Genomic DNA, 20,527 nt, shown 5'->3' with positions numbered 1-20,527 from the left:
TTAACATGGTAAGAAATGTTAATGTTTTATTACATTCAAGAGAGGCCTAAGTGCAGTACACTGAAATAGCACATTTTCAGCAGATGTAGCAGCATTCTGACTGGCATAGACTAATTAATAGGCATAAAACAGAAATATCAATGAAAAAAATGTAAAAGCCTGGCTGCCTTTCACCATAATCAAAACCACAGAAGCAGTTAATTTACATGCTTTGTAAACAAATTCAACACAGCTAAAATGTACTGTCCTTGTCGAAACAGCAATCACAACTCCTCATGAATTTGACTGGTGAGAGCAAATTGGATAAATGGTCGAACAAAACCTACATGGCAGTGAAGTCTGTGTCCTCCAAGTCAGACCACAGAGCGATGCTCCCCACATACGTACACAGCGCTGGGTCGGATACGCCGCTTCGTGTGGCCGGGCAGCTGAGGGAGAAACTTGAAGTACTTGGGCATCAGGTCAAGGCAGGCATCGCGGAACTTCTTGATCCGCCAGTAGTAAATGAGAGGGTTGAGGGCCGACTTGAGGTAGCACAACCAAAGGAGCCAGGTGCTGACTTCAAAGAAGTTGTCCTTGTGGTAGAAGGGGCTGCTGAAGGTGGAAACCAGGCTGTAGGCGGTGAAGGGCGCCCAGCACATGGTGAACACCGAGAAGAGGATGAGTATGGTGGTGAAGGCACGTGTCTTGAAGCTCATGTCTATGTTCATCTGGAAGGGCCTCTGCAGGCTCATGAGGCCCAGCTTGCTGGCCTGACTAAGGCAGATGCTGTCCGGGTGGCTGTGGATGCGCACAGCGTTGTGCCGGATGGTGTTCAGGATCCCCATGAAAGTGTACAACATGACCATGAAGGGGATGAAGAAGAAGGCCATCATGAGGAGCAATACGTAGGCGAGGTACCCCGGCTCGCTGGTGTAGCCAAAAACGCACTGTGGAGCTCGAGAGGGGATCTGGAGAGAAGGGTGACCTGTGGCTAGTGGGAAAGAGAAACAGAATGAGAGAGTCCAAGTGATGACTATGAACACTTTGGCTCTGTGGGGACTCAACTTGTCCTGTTTCTGGACTATGATCAGGAACCGATCTATGCTTATTATAAGCAGGATAGCCATGCCCTCTATGACAAAGAGCCAGAAGAACATTGCCGACACTCGGCAGAATACATCCCCGAAAATCCAGCGTGTGGTCACCACAGTAACCAGGGCGAAGGGCATGTTGAGGACAGCCAGCATCATGTCTGCGAAGGCCAGGCTGGCCAATAGGATGTTGATGGCGGATCGCATGGCAGCGCGCTGGTAGACCATCAGAACCACCACCACGTTCCCCAGGAAGGCCACCAGCAGGATGGAGACCATGGCCATGCAGAAGAACACCTGGAGGGGCAGGCCGACGCCCTGCACACTATCCTGGGCCTCAGATGTTGGTGTGACTGTGACCAGGTCCAGAGGTGACCAGGAGATGCCATTGGAGCTGTTTTGCATGGACATGTCTTCCATGTCAGGCTGGCCCTGGAGGAGGTGGTCAGAGAGGTTCAGCAGCCTCATGACGAGGCAGCAGAGGCTGGCATTGTTGGACTCCCCTGCCTCCACAGGGGGAACGACAGTGGAGTAAACCATTCTTCCCCAAGGGGTGCAGGCTTGGGTTTAGGCATCGTTACTGGAGCTCTTCTCTCGCCAAACATGATACCACGGATGCATTTCTTAGTCCTGAAGAAGCCAGCATCTTAGCATGGAGGAGAGATCCTGGGGAGATGGAGAGGGAAATGGAGGCAACACAGAAACATGAATGTCTAAATAGCTTTGTCTGTTTTTCCATAATAATACATTTAAAATGGGTATTCTTTGTTTTAAAATGTTGCATTCCTCAAAAGACAATATTATGTATAAAATTAAATGAGGAGATCAACAGAGATTGAGAACATCCTTTCCCTCCAAATCCCCTCGGTGTTACAGTGAATGAGACACTAAAGCCTCTAATCCATTCAGTGTTGGACGGGAGGGAAGGCCCTTGTGGGGAAAAGTCAGTCAGCAAAATCCTACCCTGACACTGCACACAGGGCACAGAGAAGACATTAAAACTGCTAAAAGCTACCAACTTCATATGGGACTGGCAAGGATCTTCCCTGTGCTTGCCACACTCCTCTCCATCCTCAGTAAATACTGCACTTCCCTACAAACAATATGGCCTTCCCAACACTAACATAACAGTTGTTGTCTCTCATTTTTAGGTTTCCATTTGGAGGTAACTCCACTTCAACTCTGCCAATCAGCTGGTGGAACTGGTGTACAGAATGAATTTAAAGATTTAATGAGATTTTTTGCATATTTATGTATCCCTTTAATGCCACAGGTAATTTATTTTCCCAGAAGAAGTGTGTTTTACAAATGTTAGAATGCCTAGCTACATGGGGGTGAGTGGGGTAAATTGAGTGTTTTATGTTCAGCATCACTCTGTCAAGGGAAATACAGTATTCTTTCTAACAAAGATATCTGCATACACTACCATTCAAAAGCTTGGGGTCACTGAGAAATGTCCTTGTTTTGGAAAGAAAAGAAAATGTAAAATAACATCAAATTGATCAGAAATACAGTATAGACATGGTTAATGTTGTAAATGACTATTGTAGCTGGAAACGGCATATAAAAAAAAATGGAATATCTACATAGGCGTATAGAGGCTCATTATCAGCAACCATCACTCCTGTGTTCCAATGGCACGTTGTGTTAGCTAATCCAAGTTTATCATTTTAAAAGGCTAATTGATCATTAGAAAACATTTTTGCACTTTTGAAAACTGTTATCTTGATTAAAGAAGTAATAAAACTGGTCTTTAGACGAGTTGAGTATCTGGAGCATCAGCATTTGTGGGTTCGATTACAGGCTCAAAATGTCCAGAAACAAAGTACTTTCTTCTGAAACTCATCAGTCCATTCTTGTTCTGAGAAATGAAGGCTATTCCATGCAAGAAATTGGCAAGAAACTGAAGATCTCGTACAACATTGTATTACTCCCTTCACAGAACAGCGCAAACTGGCTCTAACCAGAATAGAAGAGGAGTGGGAGGCCCCGGTGCACAACTGAGCAAGAGGACAAGTACATTAGTGTCTAGTTTGAGAAACAGATGCCTCACGTGTCCTCAACTGGCAGCTTCATTAAATAGTACCTGCCTCAACGTCAACAGTGAAGAGGCGACTCCGCGATGCTGGCCTTTCTGATCACCAACAACAATGAGACAGCCTATAGGGAGAAGGTCAGAGACTGACCGCGTGGTGCAAGGACAACAACCCCTCCCTCAAAGTGATCATGACAAAGTAGATGATTGTGGACTACAGGAAAAGGAGGACCAAGCACGTCCCCATTCTCATCGACGGGACTGTAGTGGATCAGGTTGAGAGCTTCATGTTCCTTGGCGTCTACATCACCAACAAACTAGCATGGTCCAAGCACATCAAGACAGTCGTGAAGAGGGCACAACAAAACCTATTCCCCCTCAGGAGACTGAAAAGATTTGGCATGGGTCCTCAGATCCTCCAAAGGTTTTACAGCTGCACCATCGAGAGCATCCTGCAGAGGGTATTGCGTACAGCCCATTACATCACCGGGGCCAAGCTTTCTGCCATCCAGGACCTCTACCCCAGGCGGTGTCAGAGGAAGATTGTCAAAGACTCCAGCCACCCTATTCATAGACTGTTCTCTCTGCTACCGCACGGCAAGTGGTTCCGGGTCGCCAGGTCTAGGTCCAAGAGGCTTCTAAACAGCTTCTACCCCCAAGCCATAACACTCCCCCGCACATTGACTCTGTACCAGTACCCCCTGTATATAGCCCCGCTATTGTTATTGCTCTTTAGTAATTTGTTATTATTTCCCTACCTTTTTTTATAGGTATTTTCTTCAAACTTCATTGTTGTTTAAGGGGTTGCAAGTAAGCATTTCACTATAAGGTACACCTGTTGTATTCGGCGCATGTGACAAATAAAATTTGATTTGACGCCGTATTCCTGCGATTAATGCCTTGCATTACACCTGGGAAGAAAACACTTACATTTGGTCAACTTGCCATACCCTCAACTTACCCCATGGCAATTGGCTCAACTGTCCAAAGGAAAACATTTTGACTATATTAGCTCACACAGCTACAAGGGTGGACTTTCATGCTAGGTTTAGGACCTCATATTGTAGCTTATATAGACCCCAAATTATGTATATAAAAATATTTAAATGATCTACTTTGGTTTAGATAAAAGCATCATGAAACCTCTAACACAACAAATTCATTTGACTTGGTGAAAATCTGTTTTTTGGACCAAACTTGCTTACCACTTTTTCCATCTGGTTTATTCCTTCAGACTCCATGAAATGATGACCTCTTCCTAAATATTTGGTATACTTTCCTAGAAACATGGGTGGCACATCATACCTATTTGGTTCAACTGACCCCACTCTCCCGTACTTTATTTAGATAAGGCTAAGACTACTTGTTGGTACTTTGTCTGGCATATGGTTTATATCCAGAACTTGTATTGTAAGGGCTAAAAGGACTTCAGTCCTTGGAGTTTAGCAATTTAGATGTAAGCCCGGTTACTACACTATTATAAACAGGCCAAACAACTAACTTACCACTGCTCTCCATCTCCAAAATATCATAGCAATTTCATGCATTAATTAAACCATGCCAGGGAGCAATTTCTCAAACCATGTCACTGACCAAGTCAATGTTTTTATGGGGACAACTCAAGACTGCAATAAAAAAGGCTTTTTGCTTATATAAACATTGGATACTGTTATTTTAGACGGGTATCATTTAGAATGGCTCCACGGCAAACCTCAAACAGAAAATGTTGTAACCGCCAAACTATAAGCAGTTCCATCCATAGAGCTCGCCAGCTTGTAGTACTAAAACATGGAAATGAAACCTCTGGTTCTTCCAGCCATTCATATGGGGGGAATTAATTGTGAAAGAATGGGGTATTGGGATAACTTCAGACCTTATTTTCGGTGTTTAACACAGGTTTGGGAGATCTTTAAAAAAATGTATGACATATTTCAGGTTGACGTTTATTGTCTTGAGTCTTGTCCTGGAGGCAGAACTGAGTGGTTTTGCCAGCTGCAAAGTCTAAATTGGCCATATTGTAAAAATGTATGAAAACAAAAATGTGCTTTTTGGACTTCATTTAAGGTTAGGGTCAGGCACTAAGGTTAGCAGTGTGGTTTTGATTATATATATGCTTTAAAATTCATAGTGTCATTAGCTGATGAATATGATGTCATAGAAGAAAACATAAGATCTTCTAAGCATGTGTTTACCAGAGACCATATTTTAGGCGTTTATCCAAACCCCCCCCCCCCACAAAAAAAAAACAATTGTCGAGGAGCCATGGCGGAGTAACACCTCGATCACACCAACAGTGTCATTACATTTTGGTACACCAAAAGTACATTAATTTCCAATGGAAAGCTAGGTTTGCCTTGCAGCATTGCATTACAGAGGCAGTTGCAGTGCGTTCTGTGTGTTGTATACGTTGGATTTATTGAACGCATGCATCAAACTGTATGCGTAGACGGCTTGACAGTTAATGGTAGCAGAATGTGAATGTTGAACTTTTGTTGCACACATCCAGATGACGCTGTGTACCATTTTGCTCAATAACGCTGTACGTGTGATCGAGGCATAAGCATCTGTTAGTGCCTACAACAAGGCGCCATTACTATTTCTCTCTCTAAGTGTGATTTTCTAACATTCCTGCAGCACTTTGAAATGTGCTCTCTCTCATTTCTATTTTTAGTCATTCCATGTGGGTTGAACACACAAAGTGTGACATTCAAAGTGATAAAGCGGATTCAAGGCCTATTAAATAACATGCAGTAAAATGTAAATTGGCCTGCTTTTTTTCTACATTAACATTAATTTGTACACTGCACGGAGGATATTATTGTGTGATGGTTGTTGCTAGACTGAAACCTTGAGGCAAATTCTATCTATTTACCATTATGCATCAATAGAATTGTCAGTCACCTCACCACACCAAGGGAGAGAGTAAAATGGTTCATTAATGAGAGAAACTGGCTAGCCAGAATAGAACAGGAACACATGTATTATTAGGTGATAATACAATGACTGGTGGGTTGTGTGCTATATTCTGATTAAGACCGAAAGGATGTGTGCAAACAAACCTCAGACTGAAATCTAGGTCTGCCTCCTATCACTGACACTGATTGATCATCATGCTCTGCTCTCCTCATGAGGATGTTATGGCAGGCATCGTTGACAGATACAGTCGCACCAATTCTGCACTGTGTAGCAAGCAGTCTTGTATTCTAATTCCCACTGGGCACAGACATCAATTCAACATCTATTCTACGTTATTTCATTGACGTGACGTGGAAACAATGTTGTTTCTACATAATTCCTGATACAAATTATACAAGTAGCGAGGGAAATGGAGGATATGGGCCATTCCGTCATTACAGAGGTTTTCAGTAATCCAAAAAACTATTATTTGAGCTAAATGTCAGGGAAAATCATGGCCTACAGTATTTGTCCCCTTTTCATACAGAATGACCCAAAAGCCATTTGGCAGCTATGCACACACGGCTGACTCATAAAAGCAACCTTTTAACAAATAGAATAAACATGAATTGGTGGTTAGGCTAGTATTCTTCCATTTTCAGATATTCAGCAGAATTCAGTCATTTAAAGCATGTAATGGAAGAGCTAGAAAGAGATTAGAGTACATGTACAGTACCAGTCAAAAGTTTGGACACACCTTCTCATTCAAGGGTTTTTCTTTATTTTTACTATTTTCTACATTGTAGAATAAGACTGTTTCAGGATGCAGCTAATGCAACTGTCAAAACTATGAAATAAAACATATGGAATCATGTAGTAACCACAAAAAAGTGTTAAACAAACCTAAATAGATTTTAGCCACCCTTTGACTTGATGACAGCTTTATACACTTGTGGCTTTTTCTCAGCCAGCTTCATGAGGAATACTTTCCAACAGTCTTGAAGGAGTTCCCACATATGCTGAGCACTTGTTAACTGCTTTTCCTAAACTCTGCAGTCCAACTCATCTCAAACTATCTCAATTGGGTTGAGGTCAGGTGGTTGTGGAGGCCAGGTCATCTGATGCAGCACTCCATCACTCTCCTTCTTGGTCAAATAGTGCTTACATAGTCTGGAGGTGTATTTTGGGTCATTGTCCTGTTGAAAAACAAATGATAGTCCCACTAAGCGCAAACCAGATCGGATGGCGTATCGTTGCAGAATGCTGTGGTAGCCATGCTGGTTAAGTGTGCCTAGTCACCAGCGAAGCACCATCACACCTCCTCCTCCATGCTTTACGCGGATACCATCCGTTCACCTACTCTGCGTCTCACAGAGATACGGCAGTTGGAACCAATAATGTCAAATTTGGACTCATCAGACCAAAGGACATAATTCCCCTGGTCTAATGTCCATTGCTCGTGTTTCTTGGCCAAAGCAAGTCTCTTCTTCTTATTGGTGTCCTTTAGTAGTGGTTTCTTTGCAGCAATTCGACCATGAAGGCCTGATTCACGCAGTCTCCTCTGTTATTACTGTTATTTCTCTCTGCTTATTTGAGCGGTTCTTGCCATAATATGGACTTAGCCCTTTTTGGTAAAAGACCATCTTTTGTTTACCACCCCTACCATGTCACAACACAACTGATTGGCTCAAACGCATTAAGGAAAGAAATTCCACAAATTAACTTTTAACAAGGTACACCTGTTAATTGAAATTCATTCCAGGTGACTACCTCATGAAGCTGGTTGAGGGAATGCCAAGAGTGTGCAAAGCTGTCATCGAGGCAAAGGATGGCTATTTGAAGAATCTCAAATATAAAATATATTTTGATTTGTTTAACACTTTTTTGGTTACTATATGATTCCATATGTGTTATTTCATAGTTTTGATGTCTTCACTATTATTCTACAATGTAGAAAATAGTAAAAATAAAGAAAAATCCTGGAATGGTGTGTCCAAACCTTTGACTGGTACTGTACATATCCACAGAAACCATAGTAACTGGTAAGAAGGAACTGCCTGGTACCTTGCAAGTCAATGATAACACTGCATGTTGAGTAGTTGTGGAGCCTAGCAACAGGGTGCTGCTGCCAGCCACTAGGCCTACCTATCTGAATGCTTTGGATCTCTTTCAAAACAATGTTGAGCCTTTCATTAACCATTGCAAATGATCATGTTGATGTATCATATGGTCCTTAAAGCCTTAGATGATTCTAAGAGACGCAAAAGTTATGCTGCTAACCACACAGTTAATGGAAATTGCGTTTATCTTTTGGAGTATCTAAATAGGAATTTGAATTACACATATATTTCTGAGCTGGATAATGTTGTTCAGTTATCAAATGGGGAAATAAAACATAAATTCGTAGTAATTCATACAGTTGTAAAGTTACAAATAATAGTGGTCCACATTAACATGGTAAGAGGTGTAGAAATTAGTGATTAAACGACATGACTACAGTGATTAAAATGTATAAACGTTCCTTTTGATGCATTTTCTGCAATAATAGCCTACAGTCAGCCGTTATCTACCGGCCTATTAAAATAGTATCTCATCACAGGAAATTATTGATTGTGAGGCTATAGAATTTCATTGCCTATACATTCTGCGATATACAGACACAAACAAACCCATACAAATTAAAATTATAAGCCTACTTGGTTATTTTTGCTAACAGTATTATTATTATTATGCTTGTTTGATGATAGCCTAATAATAATTTAATAAAACATAATTGTTTTAAAATGTTTGCATTGTATTAACTGAAACCACTTTTCAGTAAGTATTTATTTCGATTATATTATCCTCGGTCTAGAAAAAGTTAAATTACCTTTTTCCTTCCAAAGTCTCAGGTTGACCAATATCGTTATTGGGTTTCAGTTAAGACAGACCCATTCACGCTGCTTGTTTCATATAGTCTTTCTGTTGATCCATCTCGCTGTCCAGATGCTTTTTGTAATTCCTCGAAGTCACGTCACAACTACATATTCGAGGTGTAATTCATCTCTCATTGCACGCTAATTAACAAGTCTAATCAAATAATATTGTTTACAGAGCGACAAACGGCGAATGCCACCGACACAATTCAACAAAAGCAGTGAAGTAAAATGTAGCTCCTCCGCATATCGTTACAGCTTTGTTTAGCAAGGAATTGATTTCGCAGCAAAATAAAAAACGTCTGGATTGGCCTAATGGCCTACCAGACAGAATCATGACTCAAAACGGGCTTTGAACAAGTTGATTGTCTGTCATTTGATATTCTTTCCTATAGCTCTACCCTAATCTTTATGTTATCCTGAGAACGATCATTTTGATTGTCACTGTCGGGGTCCACCGTAGGCTCTAATATTGCGTCACTTAAACCTCTGTCGGTATCCCGGTTAACTGACAGTCCCATCATCCAGTAGTATGGACAGGATTGGGTACGGTCCTCCGTTAGGGCACGCCCATTATCTCGAGCTCCAATTGAAATGGATAATGGCCATAAAGAGGCGTAAATGTCTGGTTGCAAGACTAGGCCTACAGGGCACGTGTGATAGGCGTTGTATTGTTACATTGTATACAATCATCATCAAACACTCAGAAAAATAAAATGTTACAACAAGATTCCAATCAGTGTATGTTTGGTCATTAGATGTTCCACTAATAATAGCTACTTATTACACATCTCACTACCCCATTTTCAAATCAGGTGACCCCACATGGTGTCTCGACCCCTAATTTGGGAAACGCTGTGCAAGTTACACTATATATTTTTTTAAGTCAGCGCTAAATAGATAATAGCAAGGTCAGTGCCTCCGTATCAACAGTGCTCTATTCTCCGCCACCATCTCAGAAACTACACTTAGTAATGGTGAGAGGAGCGATGAGAGAACTCAGCAGTATCCAAGAAGCTGTTAATCCAAGCATGTCATTCACACATTCAAGCTTTGGAAAGACATATTATAAATACGGTGCACGTAATAGATCGCATACATCCCTTCTAGTTACATCCGGTTGTAAAATGGGAACACACATTGGAACAGGAAGACTGATAACTGCTGAGGAATATTCTGGAATTTCCTTGCCATAAAAAAGGCCTACATTAAAACAACTTTTAAAAACAATGTCCTTTATTTTGCAAAAATTGTGCGTTTGCAGCAAGCTGTGAAAACTGAGACCATCAAACCAAAGTAACCTCACAAAATTGCTACTGAATCAACAAAGAACCCACTACTCATATCTCACGAATAAGAGTTTATAACTTAATCACAATGTGGAGTAGGCCACAGAACATGACACTGTTAGCCATGTCCAAGTATGAACCCTACAATACAACTTTTTTTATTACATGGGCACCCCCTTCCATAATAAATCAATCTATTTACACATTAATTACATTTCAAATGTATTGAATGTCTCTAAAACATCCTTTTAATTCACATCTACATTAGTGACAAGTAAATAATGGCATCCTGATTATTCACTCTTTCATGAAATGGCCCAGCAATGCGTTTATATATAAACTATAGAAGTTCTTGGCAGGATATCCCCACACTGAACAGAGATACATTCACTGGTCATTGCAAACTGCAGGCCTCACTTGATACACACTGGAGGTTTACATATCATGACATATTGGGGGCACACATGGAAGACAAAAACAAGTTAAATATATTGAATGATTTCCACTCTTGGAACAGGATTGACAAACATACAGAACATTTGTTTATATAAATGTCAAATTAAAGAGTAGAGTAGCTTGATACTTGCAGAGATGCACAACTGGTAAGTGACAACTTACTAGCATCTGGAACCAGTTTTGTAACTGGGATCAATTTACCACGGGGTCAGTTGTATGTGAACATGTAGCCTTATGACTCAACATACAGGGATAAAGCCCTTAAATAAAAGTAATTTGTCAATAATCATTCATTAATTTGCAGGCCAAATATCATAGCTATCAGTCATAACTATATAATATAGGCCTAATTGGTTAAAGCAGGAATCCTTAATGGGAAACTGCCATGTCAATTTGCAATATTACAACAAAGAAGTTACTGCAAACAACAAACACTGTTTTCTCCCCTTGGACATCATTGCACACGCGATAGTGGAGCATAATATGTACATTTATTTTTTTACTATGCTGATGCTCCGCAGTTTGGCAAAAACTATAACAACGATGGTGGGGTGGCCAGTGGTGCCGTTTCCCCCTACCGCAGATTTCATCTTTAATGTGATTAGTAAATGTGTATTGAGATTGAAAGATATGTTTTTATTGTTACGACCTTGGTGTTTATAACACTGATTACCACCTCCACAAGGACGCCATATTTTTGGAGCTGTGGTAATATGTCTAGCTCTGGACCCTAGGGTACTGGGTTCAAATGGCAGGTTATCATTTACTGTCATGAATCTTGCCCTGGAGGCAGCTCTGCAGGTTGGTCACCAGCTGGCACAGCCAGAAAATCTGATTTAAACCTAACCTTAAAGGAATACTTCGGGATTTTGGCAGTGTGGCCCTTTATTTACTTCTGCAGAGGCAGATGAACTTGTGGATACCATTTTATGCCTCATTGCCAAAATCCCCAAGTATCCCTTTAACCACAACTGCTAATCCTACTGCTTAACTCTAACCAAATATCCAATTGTCTTAATTAATATATAGCCAATTTTGACATCTAGCGGAAATCACTAATTTCTGCCTCCAGGACAAGATTCATGACAATAAACGTCAACATGCATTCAAATCATACCTCATGCTTCTCCCTCATTTCATTACAGTATGTAGAACTCCAAATATGGCAGTTTCATCTGGACAAGGATAACAAATATAAATAATTAATACACTTGGCTGATGGCTGTTGTGTTTAAAGACCAGGAATAATGCATCTTCGTCCTAGATATCTTTGATCTTCTTTGCATCCTCCGTCTTTGGTGGTATGATCTTAACCTCGAAGGGGATGAAATGCTCCAGAAGTGCTTTAGTATCTTTCAAGTCAAGAGAGTACTCCAGGGCGACCTTGTCCAATGTCCATGTTTGGGGAGCATTCTTATGATTGTTGAGAGCTTGGAGGGCCTCAATAATAGACAGTTTGCCTTTAGGGACATCAATGATCTCAACAATACCATAGGGGTCCCCAGGTAGGCTGGAAATTAGAGGCCTGCGCTCCTCTTTCTCCTCAGTCACCTCCTTTGGAGCCTGTTAGGATCAAACAGAGTAGGGTTATAATCAACCACATAGATAAAGGCCAAGCTATCAAATAATCCATCACTGAAATTTAAATTGAATAGTCATTATTTAGGCTCACCTCTGTAGGATCCTTTGATTCTACATAAACCGACTTCAGGAACCCCAGTAGAGGGTTGTTTCTCTTGTGGATGGCATCAGAGATCTCAGTAACTGAAGGAAACAGAATTAGCCCGAGCATGGAGGTAGAGGGTGAACCCTAGTGATGAATGGGTAATTTGCATACTGACACACCAGGAATCTTTGCTGGTAACGTTACATAGATAGCTATATTTGTGCTTGCAACATAATTGGAAAACTGATAGTCACCACACATTCACTCACACTTAAACCTTGGTTTCAAATTAGTTAACTAAGCTGTATGAAACACCACCCAGTACAGAGTAAGCTTTACTAGCTACGTAACGTTACTTGCTAGCATGGCAGGCGTACCTGACTTTGTTGACCCTCCGATTTGAGTTAGCTAAATACTGTCTGGAGCTAGTCAACAGTACGTCATTGCAGTGACATAAAGTCCTATGTATGTACTCACTCTGTGCACTCTGAACAGGATCAATGTGTGTCTGATGTCGAGGTGCCGCTTCAGGTTTTGCCTTCCCGATCTCACGATGTACCCGGTTTTCTAAGTTAAAATTCCTAAACAACCGTGCAACGCGTGCCCCCATTTTTGGCATAATCAACCCTGGGAACGGTGAAGTTCGTCCAACAATTTTAACGGAGAGCGAGAAAGTTCTATCATGGTACCTGGAAATTCCACAGCGAACCCGTGTGGCCCGGAGAACATCAAGCATCTGGTTCCACCAGTCTGGGTTCCACATTCATTATTTCGCTGGGGACACACTTACCAGCAGGTGGAAGCAGATCCTTGGAGTCTATTCAGTACAGTAACCTACAGTGTAGGTAGACAGGCAGGCAGAGGATGGAAACCGTATGATGCCTCTGGAAAAGGCTATAAGGACACGCAGGCGCCTGACGACAAAAACCGATATTTAATTTATAAAACATTAGGTTAAGGTTTGGGTTAGGGTCAGGGTTATGGGTTTGGTTAAGGGTCCGTTTTAGGTTTTTGCTAGTTGGTTTAAGTGCCAGCTGTGTCCTTATAGTCTCCCAGCCTCTTTGGTGTAGGCGGCCTATAGTTCAGTGTTTGTTCTAGTATTAGTGAGTGTGAGTGACACTTCTTGAGGCACTGTAGGCCTATGACCAAAGAGGACTGGTTATTGTAGCAAGGTAACACTAGAGTCATACAGGTTTTTAGTCTTTTTACTTTGTAGAAAAATGCAATAAATATAACATCTGTATTCGTTAGTTTATGTATAGGTTAAGTTTGAGTGAGTCTGACTTGGGTTTGAGTTATATGGGAGCCATGAAGGTGTTGTATATCTCTTGAATAGTTTAACCAACCAAGTCACCTTTACATATGTGAACACTACAGAGCACATCTGGCAAGGATCAACTGGCAAGGACAAATACCACATTTCAAAATACCATAGCCTACATTATTAGAAACATATACATTCTTTTGCTGAAATGTCATTGACTTGGGCGCCACTACTCACATTCATAGGAACTGTCAGGTGAAGTAGCATTTGAGCAATGTTGGAAATGTTTTAAAGGTGATGGTTTACTTAAAATATGATTTTGGCCTGGCTGTCACACTACCGACATCATGTTTCTGATAGTCTGATCACCTCTGAATGCAGGCATTGAGATTAATGATGGACTCATTGTCTTGTAACTCAAATTATTATCTAAGCAACTCAATTCAAGTTTATTACACATCATCACAACATTTGAGACAGAAGAGACACATTTGAGATCTTGCGTAAAACTCTTTATTGAAAAAAAAGGTGAACATGTGTTATTTAATGAGATGGCAAAACAATGAATTCTGATTGTTGTTTGTTGCGTGCAATCCCTGACCAAAAGCTGCTACTTGATTGTCATAAATGCTTTCATAATCTCGGTATCCAGAGACAAATCTCGGCGCTGTCACAAAAGGCTAGGGCTTCCATTACTCATAGTTTAGTTAAATTCATTGGCAAGATACAGCACGATTAGGCAATAGTGGTATAGTGTATTGAGCACCACACTCACCTAATCAAACTGAATCCAACTAGTGGCAACACTGTCATGGGTTGTAGCTCCTCCCACTTGCAGGCTGAGGAGTCATGTGTCTAGATTCTAGACCAGGGTTCCACTACTGGCGGCCCACAGGTGGTTTTATTTGGCCCCCCAAGTCTTCTAAGCAACATTTTCATTGTTGGACATAAAAAATTGTAAAAATACCAGGAAATCAGCTATAAGTGATTTTAATTTGGGAAATCTGTCCCCAAGTATTTCCACGCATAATAGAGAGATCATATACGTGATCATATACAAATGTAAGCAAGGTTTGAAATTATACTTTTTTTGTAAAATATTATGTACATTTGGGCTTCTTGCGGTCAATTTACAGTCTACAAATGATTTGTAAGTGTGTTCTGGCCCCACGACCATCCACTCAAGAAACAATCGGCCCGCGGCTGAATCTAGTTGATGATCCCTGCTCTAGGCCATAATATTGACTTGCACATGTTCAGGACACGTCTGGGAATGTGTCTATCTTACACAGAGAGAGAGAAAGACTCATACAAAGATAGTTGGACAGAGCCCACCCTCACATGTGCAAAACACGTCAAAGGAACTAAAGACTTGTTTGCATGTCTCTCCTTGTTATCTGTGGGACTGGGTAATAGTGAGTAAATATTGATAGCTGCATCCTCTTCCTACAACCAACCTCCTGATCTGAGGAAAACGTGATCATACACACACTAAATTGAGGACAGATACAGGTAACTGCCAAAATAAAGGAAACACCAACATAAAGTGTCTTATAGGGCGTTGGGCCAACACAAGACAGAACAGCTTCAATGCACATTGGCATAGATTCTACAAGTGTCTGGAACTCTATTGGAGGGATGTGATGCCATTCTTCCACAAGGAATTAAATCATTTGGTGTTTTGTTGATGATGTTGGTGGAAAACGCTGTCTCAGACATCACTCCACAATCTCCCATAAGTGTTCAATTGGCTAATTGAAAAGGTGTTCAAAAGAGACATTCTATTCCTTTTTTTTTGTACTCCCTGACAAAGACCATGCAGCCGAAACGCGTCGGTTTTTAAAAACTTTGTTTCTATTGAACATGCCATACTAATAAAGGCATTTTAATCAATTATATGAAGAGTTGCTTGGTCCTCCTTTCTTTTTGATGACCAATTTACCCCTTTTACCAATGAGCACCTTCTATCTACCAAAATGTACTATTGTGTACCTTAGTAACGCTTCCCTTCCTCCTCTTTCTATGTCTTCAATTGGGTTGAGATGTGGTGACTAAGATGTTTCATGCTCATCAAACCATTCAGTGATCACCCATGCCCTGTGGATGGGAGCACTGTTATCCTACAGGGGTATAGCCATGGTAACCAAAATATAGTCCCGCAAAGCATTTTTATACATGACCCTGAGCATTATGGGATGTTAATTGCTTAATTAACTCAGGAACCACACCTGTGTGGAAGCACCTGCTTTCAATACAATTTGTATGCCTCATTTACTCAAGTGTTTCCATTATTTTTGTAGTTACCTGTATGTCTGTATACATACAGTATGTACAGGTGCAGGACTATTTACATATTTCCCGAAAATCTCGTCTACCAAAACCCACCGAAAATCTACCCCTCTCCTAGCATTTAGTTCTCCCTTCCCTAACAATCCCATAATTAGCAGAGTAGCGGTTTCCTCCTTACCAAGGTACATATCCCATCAAAATAACACAAAAACCCTCATCCCTGTTATGCCGCCTGTAGACCCATTAGAATAGACAGTAACAATAAACATGGGCAGTAATGACAAATGTTTCAAAATAATGCCACATTATAAAATCAGGAGGTTCAAGTGTGTAATTATATTAGGTGGGTTTTGTGATGGAAAATCAACGCTAGCATAATGGAATGGCCTTCACCAACATATTGTTGACAAGCATTTGAGAGCATGAAAGTAAATCTATTACAGAAGTAAAATTAATATTCAAAAGTCTATTAATCTAAATGGAATTACATGGACCCTGACAGCTATAGAACAATATCACAAGACTTAAATGGGGATGACAATGTTTTCTGTTTTGCAGTTAAGCCAATTTGGTGGAATGCAATAGTATCATGCTGCAGTTATAGACACAGAGAGGACCACTGCCTGTCACCTGAAGTAACATATTTCTACTGTTTTATATCTGCAAAGTCCCCACATTCATCAGGCAAAAGCAAACACACAATGACAATAGCATTGCAAATCTGTGCATATTGTTCCTTTTTCATTGCAAAGAGTAGAAAATAACACAAAAATATATCTTGTTTGAACATACAGTACCAGTCAACAGTTTGGACACACCTACTCATTCCAGGGGTTTTCTTTATTTTGACTATTTTCTACATTGTAGAATAATAGTGAAGACATCAAAACTATGAAATAACGCATATGGAATCATGTAGTAACCAAAAAAGTGTTAAACAAATCAAAATATATTTTATATTCTTCAAAGTAGCCAGCCTTTGCCTTGATGACAGCTTTGCACACTCTTGGCATTCTCTCAACCAGCTTCATGAGGTAGTCACCTGGAATGCATTTCAATTAACAGGTGTGCCTTGTTAAAAGTTCATTTATGGAACTTCTCAATGAGTTTGAGCCAATCAGTTGTGTTGTGACAAGGTAGGGGAGGTATACAGAAGATAGCCCTATTTGGTAAAATACCAAGTCCCATCATCAAGAACAGCTTGAGCAAAGAGAAACGACAGTCCATCATTACTTTAAGACATGAAGGTCAGTCAATACGGAACATTTCAAAAACTTTGAACGTTTCTTCAAGTGCAGTCACAAAAACCATCAAGCGCTTTGATGAAACAGGCTCTCATGAGGACCGCCACAGGAAAGGAAGACCCAGAGTTCATTAGAATTAACTGCACGTCAAATTGCAGCCCTAATAAATGCTTCTCAGAGTTCAAGTAACAGACACATCTCAACATCAACTGTTCAGAGGAGACTGCGTGAATCAGGCCGTCATGGTCGAATTGCTGCGAAGAAAACACTACTAAAGGACACCAATAAGAAGAAGAGACTTGCTTGGCCAAGAAACACGCGCAATGTATATTAGACCAGTGGAAATCTGTCTTTTGGTCTGACGAGTCCAAATGTGAGATTTTTGGTTCCAACGGCAGTGTCTTTGTGAGACACAGAGTACAGTAGGTGAATGGATTATCTCTGCATGTGTGGTTCCCACCGTGAAGCATGGAGGAGGAAGTGTGATAGTGTGGGGGTGCATTGCTGGTGAAACTGTCTGTGATTTATTTAGAATTCAAGGCACACTTAACCAGCATGGCTACTACAGCATTCTGCAGCGATACGCCATCCCATCTGGTTTGCGCTTAGTGGGACTATCAGTTGTTTTTCAACAGGACATTGACCCAAAACACACCTCCAGGCTGTGTAAGTGCTATTTGACCAAGGAGAGTGATGGGAGTGCTGCATCAGATGACCTGGCCTCCACAATCACCCGACCTTTCTATATTATTTATGACTTAGACTGCATGTCAAAACATACACAGAGAGAGGCAGAGACATCTGCATTTTAGTGGCTAGCCTTGGAGATCTTTGATATGAGTCAGGGGGTCTAATCTAAAAACTGTACATGACAAAGTTTATACAGACTCCATTCTCAAGCTCCACAGAAGCTTAGGATCTCAGAGGTGGTCTGGCTTAATATCGTCAAGTTTATCAATTCCTATTTGGAATTAATGATTTCCTGGACACCCATCAGGTAGATTTGGCTCAGACTGAGGTGTATGGTGCATTTTAATCACCCATGGCGAACTACAATAGTTCAATAGGTCTGTCTGTACATTGACATTCCCCGTCATTGAACAGTAATGATGTCAACACTGTGTGCGAGAGCAGGAAGAGTAGAGGCAGAGTAAAATGAAGCTGTCGATGAGGAGAATGCCATAGAAACACCTTTGGGTGTGTAGACTTCTGCCTCTCTGGAAGCGTGTCAATAACACAGCCAGTAGCAGGAAGAAGGTGGCTATGTTTAAGATTAGGAATAGTCTGATATAAGAGGCTACGTTTGACAGACTGTCACTCTTGGCTGTTGCCGACATGTGGACCTCCTTGAACTTGCGACCCTTCACAAAGCCACCCTTCCTGCCTTTATTTGAGTCTCCATAATCCATAAACGCCCTGGAGTCTCCATCCTCCTCTGAGCTCTCCTCAATAATCCGCTTTGTGCTCTTCGATCTCTGTTTCTTCTCACTCACCTCGATCTGTGCAAATATGTCAGGCAGGCTCTCTGAGAGCTCGTTCCCAAGGTTCCCCAAGGCTTTCTTGGCCCCCTTTCCTTTGCCCTGTTTCTTAGTCAGAGCAAACATTTTCTCGATAGCCTCTTCTGTCTTCTTCTTGTCTGAGAACTGTAGGAGGCGCTCAGCTGCATTGCGGAAGCTAGCCGTGTTGAGTACCCTGCCCAAAATGTGTCTCTCCAGCTGCTGAAAAACAGGCTTGGCATGCTGGAGGTTGTCCTCTACTACGTTGACATACTCCTCCACCTCCTCTGGCGTGTCGTTCAGCACTCCTGCTGCTTTCTCAAACACAATCTTCTTCTGGTCCACCAGTACCATGGCGAACAGAGGCTTGTTGGTCACCTCTCCTGTCAGAAGGTAGATGGTGTAGGTGTGCTCATTGGTGGCCACGTAAATGTCCACCCTATTAGCATCAGCACGCAGGCTAAAGCTCTGCACGTCCACCCCCGGCCCAAAGAAGATATAGGCCACCCTGGTGTGTGGATACCTCAGTGGCATTGTCACATTCACATAGTTAGAGCCATTATAGGGGTAACCACGTGGATAGTTCCAGTACCCCAAGACCCCTTTCTCACTGAAGCCCGTGTCATCCATCCAGAACATTTTATACGGGTCTTTACCGTGTCTGACAAAGGCTCCATGCACACCATCTATTTTGGCTTCCTGAAAGGACAGGTCCGTGTTGTGGAAGAAGGCACTCATGGCCCTGGTTGTGCTGTCTGTCTCCAGATGGACATGATCCACTAGGACCAGCAGCTGGGGGTGCAGGAGCAGCAGGTTCCTCTGGAAGCTCCTGATCTTCAGTTCAGGGTTGTAGGCCGACTGGCCCTCCCCACGGATGAACACCATCCCCTGCCTCTCCAGAGCCGCCTCCACCCTGCCCTGGGCGTCCGCCGCCAGCCCCACCTTGTACTTCAGCCACTTGGAGTTACAGGCCTCGGTGACCTGACCTTCCCATGGCTTGAAGCAGCTCCCTGAGACAGCTGGGGAGAACAGCACTGCATTGTTCAGGAAGGTATACTTGGGCCCGTACAGAGCCTCCGTGATAAAAGGAACACCATTAGGGGTGAACGTAAAGCTGTTCTGGTCAGGATGCTCATGGCCAGCATTAAAGTTCCGCCACCCTTTGATCCAGTCTTTGTACTTGTTCCTGTGAACAATGTCAAATATGGCCCGTCCACCCAGCTTCCCCGACTTGAAAGAGAGGAAGGTGTGGTTGGTGTCTGCAGGTAAAGCACTTCCATACGTGACGACCCCCCAGTCCTCAAAGTAGTGGAGTTGGGATGTACCGAAGTCTGCAGGAGCCCTGGGAGTAAGGCTTGGATCATACCTGCAAAATTGAAAAACAACAACATATTAATTTCATACATACAAATTAAGTATGCTCAAAATGCTATTTAACATTCAGAATGGTGTAAATTATTTAATTATCAGTGAGATAATAAACTTTAGGCCTAAATCCATACAATACAACATATTTAACAGTAAAACTAAACCAACAGACAAGAGCGAAAGAGAGAGAGAGAGAGAGTGTGACTCAGTCTCACCAGATGAACTCTGTGTGCAGTGTGCACCATCGCTGTCCCTTCCCGGCCTGTCCTGGCCCCTCCAACACCCGGTTCTGATGGATCAGTTCAGCCAGCCAGTTCCCGCTGCCGTTCCTCATCACGTATCGGTCCAGGAACACCAGCTGGCTCTCAGGCCCGTAGAACCAATTGTAGTTGGAATCTGCTACGGCTACAGTCCTCTGGAACCCTGGTGAGATGGAACAGGCCAGGGCCAAGATCCATATGGATTATTTTACAGTTAAAATATAGGAGGAGGCAACTGCAATAGTGGCTTTTCATACTGGTTTGTTAGAGAAATATT

General features: G+C 41.9%; 3 protein-coding genes across 5 annotated transcripts in view; all 3 read right to left on the bottom strand.

The window, feature by feature from the left end:
• Positions 1 to 9,387, bottom strand: LOC135506059 (probable G-protein coupled receptor 63). Its single transcript, XM_064925436.1, has 2 exons — positions 8,873 to 9,387; positions 1 to 1,739 (listed from the first exon to the last, which is right to left on the bottom strand). The coding sequence occupies exon 2, from the start codon at positions 1,611 to 1,613 to the stop codon at positions 354 to 356; it is 1,260 nt and encodes a 419-aa protein (XP_064781508.1). The 5' UTR covers positions 1,614 to 1,739; positions 8,873 to 9,387; the 3' UTR covers positions 1 to 353.
• Positions 9,388 to 10,133: 746 nt separating this feature from the next.
• On the bottom strand, positions 10,134 to 13,001 carry LOC135506057 (NADH dehydrogenase [ubiquinone] 1 alpha subcomplex assembly factor 4-like). 2 transcript variants are annotated; one of them, XM_064925432.1, is made up of 3 exons: positions 12,807 to 13,001; positions 12,336 to 12,427; positions 10,134 to 12,226 (listed from the first exon to the last, which is right to left on the bottom strand). In XM_064925432.1, exons 1-3 carry the CDS (start codon positions 12,946 to 12,948, stop codon positions 11,924 to 11,926), a joined length of 537 nt encoding a protein of 178 aa, XP_064781504.1. In that variant the 5' UTR covers positions 12,949 to 13,001; the 3' UTR covers positions 10,134 to 11,923. The 2 variants fall into 2 exon arrangements, with proteins under 2 accessions (XP_064781504.1, XP_064781505.1); XM_064925433.1 differs by having other exon boundaries at positions 12,816 to 13,001.
• Positions 13,002 to 14,090: 1,089 nt separating this feature from the next.
• The window catches only part of LOC135506055 (dermatan-sulfate epimerase-like), a 29,426-nt gene continuing 22,989 nt past the window's right edge, over positions 14,091 to 20,527 (bottom strand). For both annotated transcript variants that reach the window (XM_064925429.1, XM_064925430.1), the window contains 2 exons: positions 20,206 to 20,413; positions 14,091 to 19,988 (listed from right to left, as the gene is read on the bottom strand). In XM_064925429.1, the coding sequence (XP_064781501.1) occupies positions 18,239 to 19,988; positions 20,206 to 20,413 (1,958 nt within the window). In that variant the 3' untranslated portion in view covers positions 14,091 to 18,238. The remainder of the gene's footprint in view (positions 19,989 to 20,205; positions 20,414 to 20,527) is intronic.

This window comes from Oncorhynchus masou, chromosome 19 (genome assembly GCF_036934945.1).
Source record: "Oncorhynchus masou masou isolate Uvic2021 chromosome 19, UVic_Omas_1.1, whole genome shotgun sequence".
NCBI lineage: Eukaryota > Metazoa > Chordata > Actinopteri > Salmoniformes > Salmonidae > Oncorhynchus > Oncorhynchus masou.
Note: the sequence above shows the minus strand (reverse complement) of the source record. Positions and strands in the feature narration are given on the sequence as shown.

Bases quoted from the DNA above. Each gene is read 5' to 3' on its own strand.
- LOC135506059 (XM_064925436.1), bottom strand. From the start codon at position 1,613: ATGGTTTACTCCACTGTCGTTCCCCCTGTGGAGGCAGGGGAGTCCAAC.
- LOC135506057 (XM_064925432.1), bottom strand. From the start codon at position 12,948: ATGCCAAAAATGGGGGCACGCGTTGCACGGTTGTTTAGGAATTTTAAC. The intron at 12,428-12,806 runs GTGAGTACATAC...TGTTTCCTTCAG, and splicing joins TCCTGTTCAGAGTGCACAGA to TTACTGAGATCTCTGATGCC. The intron at 12,227-12,335 runs GTGAGCCTAAAT...TGATCCTAACAG, and splicing joins AATCAAAGGATCCTACAGAG to GCTCCAAAGGAGGTGACTGA.